A 9868-nucleotide genomic window follows, 5' to 3' on the forward strand; every position below is an offset into this window, starting at 1 on the left:
TTTTTTTTTTTTTTTTTTTGCTGTTGCTGGCAGGCATTTGTTTAGATTCTGCAGAAAGCTCATGTGAGAAAAATACTTTTAAATTTTGATTTTGTGTCATTATTTCATCTTTAATTATTTTGTTTTCCTTTATTGTTTTCTCTCGTGAAATTTGTTCTGTTGATTGACTGTTGGTTTTAATGAGGCAGTTCTCTAGTCAAGGGAGAAGAATTTTGTTTGTTGTTTGTAAGTTAGTGGACCCATTCAGAGGTGCCCAGGGCTGACTCCTGGGCTCTGTGGTTAGGGGTCACTCCTGGTGGTGCCTCAGGGATCATGTCCAGTAACAGGGATCAAACCAGGGCCAGCCACGTGTAAGGTAAGCACCAAGTATGCCAAGCTCTCCAGCCCCAAATGTAGGAGACTGTATATGAGAAAAATATGCAGAAATCTTTCTGATCTAAATATAGGTAAAACTAAAAGTTGTTTTAAAGCTGAACATTGTTTTGTAAAAAAAAAAAAGAGAATTTGTGGTGGTTTTAATTGATGCTCATTTTTGTTTGTTTGTTTGTCTATTTGCCTGCATGGTTGAAACCAGGGCTCTGCAGAAGAACTCTCTATGTTTACCGGAGAAGAGGAGATCTTTGCATTTCAGCGCACTGTTTCCCGACTCACAGAAATGCAGACTGAACAGTACTGGAATGATGGGGACAGAAGCAAGAAGGAACCATCAGGGCCAGCATAGATATGGGGACAGATGATGAGTGCAGGGAGAACGCATTACTGTGGAACTTGCAAGAATCATTTTCTCATCATTAATTATGCACTTTATCCTCTGGACCATTTTTCAGTCTAACATTACTGTCAAAAATATAGTAGATTCGTAAGTTAACACCACTTTTATAGATCTGCTTTTTGCCCACTCACTGGGCCACATTTCTGCATCACAGAGTTAAGATGAACACTCCTGTCACTTTAGCTTCCTCTAAACCATCAAATGTACCATGGCTGGACACCCACATACTTATAGAAAGCTCAAGGCGATGAAACTTGGGCCACATTATAGCTGCATGAGAGAAATGTATAATTGTTGATATTATTTGCAGTGCTGGGGATCAAGCCCAGGGCCTTACATGATGCAAGGCATGTGCTATACCACTGAGCTACCTCCGGAGCCCTAGAACCATTTTTTATGAGAGGGAAAAAAATAAACTGTACATTTCAGTCCAAAAGGAAAGGAAGTGTGTTCATCATATTAGAAATAAAAATGAATTGCATTTGCTCCTATGACATACACTCTCAATGTATAATTTTTTTTCTCTTCTAATTCCAAATTATAAGAAATCTCCCAGGGCCTCTCAGGCTTCCTCAAGACTCAAGACGGTGGCTTTTCTCCAGCAGGACCTGATTTCCCGCTTTCATAGATCACCTGGAAAAGCCACAAACTCTTAACATTGCAGAATTAGGTGCAGGAGTGTCAGACTGCCTTCTCCCAACCCACCCCCTTCTGTGATGGACTGATACTAGGAATGGTGGGGACCAGTGGGAGTGTCCAGAGGGGCAAGAGTCCTGGACTGAGCCAACAGCAGAGTGACCGCCTACTCAGAGCATCAGTACCCACCTTCGATGTTGTTGCTCTGCTCACACAGACCCAGTGTCCACAGGAGAGGAAGCTTGGTGGGCCTCCTCAAAGTCCAGTCCCATTTGTCCAGCACTGAGGGCATCTCTGCACTCATTCAAGTACAGCCTGACCGCTGACTCCTCTGGTAGCAGGGACCTTGGCCAATGACAAGCATCTGAATCTCTCTACTGCGGGGCGGGGTGGGAGTGATGAAAATATTCTACAGTGCTGTTGACAATAAGCATTTTGGGGAGCGAGGCACAGGTAAGGGAGTGTAGGCATATCATGTAAGGAAGCTCTTAGACTCGATTTCATCTGTCAGGTGATGGCCTGTCCTGCTCGTGTGTTTCAGACATTCACCGTTTGAGTCATGCTGATGAAGGGATAGAGAGAAAAGTTTCAATCAAGGCTTCTGAAAATTAAGTGTGGTTTAAGAAGAACTTCTGTTGACGTGAAACCTCAAAAGGAAGTTTAGTAAGAGGAAGAAAAGGATGGGGAATGATCACTGTGAGGTGAAAGATTGCTGGACATTTACATGATCCTGGATAAAAACATGAATCCTGGAGCACTAGCATGATCACCCTGGTTATAGATGTAGGCTTGGAAATGTCTGTGAAACTCATTATATTACTATATTCCATGCCACCCTACCACTGTAAAAAGATCATTATGTCATGTTAAATTATTACAAAAGATCATTGCATTACTTTTATAGTGATTTTTTTAAGTCAGTGAAGATTAATTTACAACATTGCTTTGAACTCAGTATATGAAATGTTTAACTTTATTTCTTAGTCTTTTGCTTGTAACACTTTGGCTAATAGGCTGTACCTTAATAAAAAATATGCTTCAGATGGAGGGAGAGAGGGATGAGTAGCTGATTGATAGAGGACCTGAATGGCTATATAAAATAATCCCTCCCCCTCTCACAGTTGAATATAAAAGTTCGTTTTGAGGTCAGGTTTTTGGAATTTGAATTTCAGCTATCCATATCCATGTAATAATATGGTCTTGGCTCAGTGCCCAAAAACCATGGATTCCTCAGGGTAGCGACCTCATCATCTAGGTTTGAAATGATGTAAGTCCATTTAAAATAATAGTTTCAGAGCAAAACTGTAGTTCTGCATCCAGTGAAGAATTTGCAGCATGTCCCTGCCCCTGTGCCCTGCCCTTCGCCATCTCCCCTCGTTCCTGGACCTGGTGGGGTACACATAGCCCCTTTCACTCAGAGAAGAAGGCTGTAGCATTGGCCCAGGTGCTAGATGGGGAGGTGCCTAGAAGTGCTCCCTCTTCATCTTGTCTCTCCTCTAAATCTGCTTCATAAGACATCTCACAACAAAAGGCAACTGAAGTCTTAACAAATAGCCATTCCCAGGAAATAACATGGTAGTTACACTAAAAGAAAATTAACACCAAAATGAAACATGAAATGTGGCCCTGAGGGGAAATCTACCTTTCAGCCTGTGTTTTGCTTCAGGATTTGCCCCATTCCTTTTCAATCATCCAGTCTTTCTCCTGGGGCTGCATGAAATCTCTCAGAGGAATTGAGGTCCCCCTCGTGCAAGAGCACCAGGGAAGAAACGGAAATTTTCCCCGATAAAGAGAAAGAAAAGCTGTTCACTGCTATTTATAAGGCCAAAAAGGTGATTGTGCTGTTCTAATCAAACATAGGCATTTTCAGTAGCCTTTCAGGTTTCAATCACAAGGCAGTATTTTAATCTTACTGAAGTATATTTCTGCTATCTGAGTATGCCAATAACAATTTACAAATTACTTGGAATTCTGAAAAAAAATTTTTTTAATTTCACTTAGAATGTAAAATGGATGTATTCATATCTCCGTATTGATTTAACAATATTTAAAGGTTTAATAGTAATATGGGCCATGGTTTCAAATGTTTTCTGTATAAATGCCTTGGAACCTGTGATCCTATATGAAAGGTGCTGTTACGGTAATTTTACAGGCCTGGAGCTGAGGCGCCAGCAATCGTGTTCTAAACAGCATCCTATGCCGGGCATGTACAGTGGAGTCGGGGAGCAAAACACCAATTTCTCCACCTTTTCATTGCACTGCTTGGTCCAGAAAAGAGTCTAAGTAACTTGAACCCACACTCTGTGACCTGTTCCTAGTTTGGGGTGTGCGTGTGAAGGAGCCTGGAGATTGGGTTCCAGCCTGGGGTATATGTATGGGGGCGGAGGGGGGAGCCTGGGATCTGCCCACAGGCAGGTTTGTAAATTTCACTAAGTTGATTTTTTTTTTTTTTTGTGATCTTGTCCAGGTTCTTTATCAGCTCTCTTCACCCCCTGAGGTCTCACCAACTGGCAAAAAAAGAAAAAAAAAACAAAAACCCTCACAGTTTCGCAGCTTTTTCTTAAGGAGGAACAGATCAGTTTTCCTCACTGGCAGCCCGGCTCATTTTCCTAGAACTGGACACGGAATTGTCTGTTTTCCTGACCACCCTGTCCACTTTGTGCTGGAAACCTCCCATCTGTGAGTCGGCTGCGCAGCCGGGAGAGACTGGCCCTCTGACTTCCGGTCTGTGCTGCTGTGAAGCTGCAGAGGGCATCTGTTTATCTGTCTGCCTGTCCATCTCTCTCCTTTGCTTAGGAAATTTTTCCTACCTTGTCTCTCAAGTCTACAGTTTTCAAATCCCTGGTGATTCCGTGCCGGCGCCCCTCTGCCCAGGGCAGGGACGGGCTCCGAGTCTTCTGTCAGCTTCTGCCTTGCGACCTTGAACTAGTGCTCTGGCCGTCAGTGTTCTCCTCTGTAATCGAGAACAATCTCCAGTGCCTAAAGCTATTCTGAGGATGGTTGGTGAAAAGCACTCTGCAAATGGCAAATGATTAAATGAATATTAGTTGTTATTGTAATGATTATGATCATAGAGCAACAATTAATGCCTACTCGGCTCATTATTACAGCCTCTTGAGGAATGCAAAACTAGACAACACATGCCAACCCAATATGGGCTCTAGTGAAGGGAAAGGACACAGATGAAGTGACTAGACACCAAGGGCACAGGATTCTGGCTTAATGAGGCGCTGTATTGTTACACTCAGATCCATCCCCTCCTCCCACCCCCACCCCCCAGGATTGTTTGGTGGAGAAAATGGATTGTCTCAGTTGGGGAACATCAAAGCTTTCTCAGCAAGAGGGCGCCATCATGTGGTCTCTAGTGAGAACTGCCTGGGGGAAAAAAATCCAAGAATCGCCAGATCCTTGGGTTAGTGAATAATGAATTCTCGGAACTGCAGTTCCTCCGTGCCCTGCACGCTTCTTCTACACACCTTCATGTGTGGCATGACACGCTCTGGAGTGTAATGGGCCAGTTGCAGAGCCCTGGTATTATTTGTTTATGATCCCCACAGTAACCTGGTGCAGGGTTGATAAATCCCCTGTGGGCAGAGCCCTTGGCCACACAGCCATATGCAGGCTCCAGGCAGGCCCGCATTTCACTAGGGCCCTTCCTAGGGCAGTGTCTCAAGGGCCTCGCTGCTCCCCACATGCCCTCCTTGTCCTCTCCCCCTCCTTAGAGTCTCCTGCCTTTCTTCCCCAGGGCCACAGCACCCACAGGGTAGCTAACCCAGCCACATAGTTTCCTACTTTACAAAGCACTTGCTTCCAACCCTATCATTTTGCCCACAGCCTTCTTGGGGAGAGGTGCGATTATCTCCCCCAGACTTACTCTGAGCAATCAGAAGCCGAGGAGACAGGACCTGGAAACAGCCTTGGCCTGTGCGCCCACATGGCAGCCCCTCACAGTTGTTCTCACAGACACTCACACCCAGACCCTCAGGGGACCCTGAGGTATGAGTGTGCAGGGTTAGCGAAAGAATTTACTCTGGTGAGATGTGTCGAAAAGAGCCAAGGAAATTTATTAAAGAACTCGGAGAGGGGCAGTAGAGGGACTCCAAAGAGGGGCACCCAAACTGCCCCCCCCCCATCTAGTATAGTTTGGGGCATCATTTTATTGTCTCAGTTGGGGAAGTTTCCTTTACTAGTGTCATGAGTTTGGAGTCTTGTGTTTAGGGATCCTCCGATGAGTAGGGAACCTTGTGAGTGGGGTCTTCTATGAGAGATTACTTTTGTTAACTAAATGGAGAACCCGAACATGGGGCACCTGTGTGACATTTGCCGTTGTCAGCTAATGGAAGGGGGGGCTTGTGCCGAGGTCATTTTAATCCTCCTTGAAGCAGTGATGCTGAAGGGGCCCAGAATCTCTCAACAATCTTTATCTTTGTGTAGATTTGGAGACCTCGGGTGTGAGGGGAGTAGGAACTGGTGAGGAAGTGTAGGAATGGGTGTGGGTGGTGTAGGATGGGTGTGAGAAATGGGTATGAGGGGGTGTAGGATTGGGTGGTAGAGTAGGAACAAGAGTGAGGGAGTAAAAAAAATCGGTGTGAGGGGGCCAAGGAACAGGAGTGGGGATGTAAGAACAGGTGTAGGGGTCTGGGAACAGGTCTAAGGGGCTGTAGAAATGGGTGTAGGAATGGGTGTGGGATGGGTGTGAGAGGTGCAGGAACAGGTGTGAGGGGGTGTAGGAATGTGGGGGAAGGTGGAATACGCCTCCTAGGTACCATATGTGATGGCAAAGTCCTGGGATCAGTGGTTGACCAGAATTTGAAGTATTAGTCACTTATCTGAAAGAGGCAATCGTTTTATTTAAGAAGAATGAATGAGAGATGGACAAATGGAGAGTGGGGTCCCCCAGGAGTCTCTCACTAGGAACATGGCTTAGGGAAGAGGCTCTTATGGCAAGAATGTTCTCTGCTGCCACCAGAGGCCATGGGCCGGATTTAGATGTGGTATCACCAACAAGGCTCAGAAACCAAGCTGAAAGAAAATTAATTCAATGCCATTACATAAGTTGGGAACCCACACATAAAGGAACACTCATTATTTTTCTAGGGCATCCAGAATCTAAAAATACACTACTTGGGTAGGAGGGAAGCAACATACCCTGGAGTGGATGCTTCGGGGAGGATGGGAGTGAGATTGAGTAAGGTGGACTTCAGAGGGAAAAGAATTAAAAGGGTCACCTAGCTTCGCAGGGATGAGTGGCATCACCGTCATGAACTGAGGAGGATGCGCCCAGCGATTCCATGCACCAACGTTCCCATGGGAATATATTTGGAACAAGCATTTGGAGGGAAGTGATGGGGCTTGGGGGCTCCACTGGGCATGACTGAAGCAACCCTGAAGGCTAGCGGGGAAGGCTGCTGGAGGCCCACGGGGTCACAGGCTGCCAGGGAGGCAGCAGTGTTCAAGATATTGGCATGAGAACTTGTAGAGAGACTGTGCAAAGGTGGGAAGTCAGTGCTGGGGAGACGAGGGAGGCTTGTCAGAGCACTGCAGAAGGGCCAAGGGTGGGAGGGAAAAAGAAAAGGGGAGTAGGCCCACCTCCAGCAGACTTGTAGAGGAGGAGGGTTGGGGGGCTGCAGAAGGTAAGGAAGGAACTTCTTGTCAAGAACTCAAATAGCTTGAGACTTCTTTCCATTTCAGAGATTATTGCAGATTCCAAAGAGCTTTGTGTGTGTGTGCGTGTGTGTGTGTGTGTTTAACCATATTAGAAATAAAAACTGAGAAGTTGTCAAACATTAAAAATAACAAACCATTATATAATACATAAATAATGTGAAAAACACCTACACTTTGTTCAAAACTATTTTGTGAGAAGAACAGCACTGTTTTACAGTTTTTCAGATGTCCAGCTTACTCGAACACAGCTAGACTCGAATGCCTGCTGAGGGGTTCGATCTGTTGTGCCACCAGATCTCAGGCAGCTCTTGGGAAAGGCAAGGGCATGCGAGTTAGAGAATGAGAGTCAGATGAATAAATGATGTCTTGGCGGTCTTATGAAAATCAGCTTTGACCTCGCAGTCTTATATTCTTTCGAATCTCAAGGCCAACAGGAACCCCTGCCCCACACTTTGACAAGGTTGAGTTTATTACTAAGGGGGAAAGGATTCCCTGGAGCCCAGTAAGTAGAAAGAGCTGGAACAGGGAGATAGCTCTGGACATGGACAAGAGTGGCAATGTGAATGCAGGAGAGATGCAGTTCCCACCACCAAAGTTTCTCTCTTTTCTCTCTTTCCTTTCCTTTCCTTTCCTTTCCTTTCCTTTCCTTTCCTTTCCTTTCCTTTCCTTTCCTTTCCTTTCCTTTCCTTTCCTTTCCTTTCCTTTCCTTTCCTTTCCTTTCCTTTCCTTCTCTCTCTCTCCCTCCCTCCCTCCCTCTCCCTCCCTCCTTCCCTCACACCTTCCTTTCTTCCTTCCTTCCTTCCTTCCTTCCTTCCTTCCTTCCTTCCTTCCTTCCTTCCTTCCTTCCTTCCTTCCTTCCTTCCTTCCTTCCTTCCTTCCTTCCTTCCTTCCTCCCTCCCCTTCTCCTTTCTCTTTCTCTCTCTCTCTCTCTCTCTCTCTCCCTCCCTCCCTCCCTCTCCCTCCCTCCTTCCCTCACACCTTCCTTTCTTCCTTCCTTCCTCCCCTTCTCCTTTCTCTCTCTCTCTCTCAAACACACAGTTTTTGCTATGAAGTTTTGGCGTTTTATGACCAGTCCACTTGTTATATTTATCTTATGAGTTCATTGCTTATATTTATCTTGCAAGTGGAATATCCAAAGCCTTACCCCTTATTTCACTAGCGTAGTCCCTGCCAGAGTCATCCCTTAGTCCCTGCTGCGACTCTGCAGTGTTTAGCCCCAGTCCATCCACACCGTCTGGATCCAGCTGGTCCTTACATCCTGCTCCCCTAAGTGCTTTTGACACCTTTTCCTTAGCTCCAAGTTCTTTCCTGGATCCACTAAAAATGGTTTTTTGAAAAGTGACCCATGTAATACATAGGGCACTTTGCACATTTTATCATTTACACTCCTTTCTTTTTTTTTAGAATTATTTTTATTAATTAATTTATTTTTTATTTATTTATTTTTTATTTTTTAATTAGTGAGTCACCATGAGGGTACAGTAACAGATTTACACATTTTCATACTTGTGTTTCCCTCATACATACAATGTTTGAGCACCCCTCCCTCTACCAGTGTCTATTCTCCACCACCAGTGAACCCAGTATCCCTCCCACCTCATTCAATCTATAGTCTACCTTGATCATGTATCTCCTATCCCGAGCGGGTCCTCCAACCAGAGCTTACTTGATGTTCCCTTCTCTATCTGAACTGCCTTTTCCCCCAGCATGTGAGGCCAGCTTCCAACCCATGGAGCCAACCTCCTGATACTTATTTCTACTATTCTTGGGTGTTAGTCTCCTACTCTGTTATTTTATATTCCACAGATCAGCGCAATCTTTCTATGTCTGTCTCTCTCTTTCTTACTCATTTCACTTAGCATGATACTTTCCATGTTGACCCACTTATATGCAAAATTCATGACATCTTTTCTAACAGCTGCATAGTATCCCATTGTATAGATGTACCAAAGTTTCTTTAATCAGTCATCTGTTCTCGGGCACTCGGGTTTTTTCCAGGTTCTGGCTATTGTAAACAGTGCTGCAATTAACATATAAGTGCAGATGTCATTTCGACTATACTTTTTTGCTTCTCCAGGATATATTCTCAGCAGTGGTATTGCTGCGTCAAATGGGAGCTCAGTTCCTAATTTTTTTTTTTTTTTGCTTTTTGGGTCACACCCAGCGATGCTCAGGGGTTACTCTTGGTTTTGCACTCAGGAATTACTCCTGGCAGTGCTTGGGGGACCATATGGGATGCCGGGGATCGAACCCGGGTCGGCCGCGTGCAAGGCAAACGCCCTACCCGCTGTGCTATCGCTCCGGCCCCTCAGTTCCTAATTTTTTGAGAAGCGTCCATATTGTTTTCTAGAAGGGCTGAACAAGTCGGCATTCCCACCAACAGTGTAGAAGGGTCCCTTACTCCCCACATCCCCTCCAACAGTGGTTGCTTTTGTTCTTTTGGATGTGTGCCATTCTCTGTGGTGTGAGGTGGTATCTTATAGTTGTTTTGATCTGCATCTCCCTGATGATTAGTGATGAAGAACATTTTTTCATGTGCCTTTTGGCCATTTGTATCTCTTCTTTGGGAAAGTTTCTGTTCATTTCTTCACCCCATTTTCTGATTGGGTTGGATGTTTTCTTCATGTAGAGTTAAACCAGTGCTTTATATACCCTTGATATCAACCCCTTATCGGATGGCTATTGGGTGAATATCCTTTCCTATTCTGTAGATGTCTTTGTATTCTGGTCACTGTATCTTTTGCGGTGCAGAAGCTTCTTAGTTTAATATAGTCCCATTTGTTTATCTTTGTT

At 44.9% G+C, this 9868-nt stretch overlaps 1 protein-coding gene across 2 annotated transcripts in view; it reads left to right on the plus strand.

Annotated features, from left to right (window-relative positions):
• The window catches only part of AFG1L (AFG1 like ATPase), a 191477-nt gene extending 188055 nt beyond the window's left edge, over positions 1-3422 (plus strand). The window contains exons 13-14 of one of the 2 annotated variants that reach the window (XR_008629796.1): positions 575-1861; positions 1950-3422. Coding sequence is in view for 1 of the 2 variants with exons in the window: in XM_004605766.2 (XP_004605823.1) it covers positions 575-721 (147 nt within the window). In the remaining variant the exon portion in view is untranslated. Of the gene's footprint in view, positions 1-574 lie in introns of both variants that reach the window. The other variant, XM_004605766.2, reaches the window with a different exon arrangement.
• The last annotated feature ends 6446 nt before the right edge of the window (positions 3423-9868 follow it).

Source organism: Sorex araneus, chromosome 4 (genome assembly GCF_027595985.1).
Source record: "Sorex araneus isolate mSorAra2 chromosome 4, mSorAra2.pri, whole genome shotgun sequence".
NCBI lineage: Eukaryota > Metazoa > Chordata > Mammalia > Eulipotyphla > Soricidae > Sorex > Sorex araneus.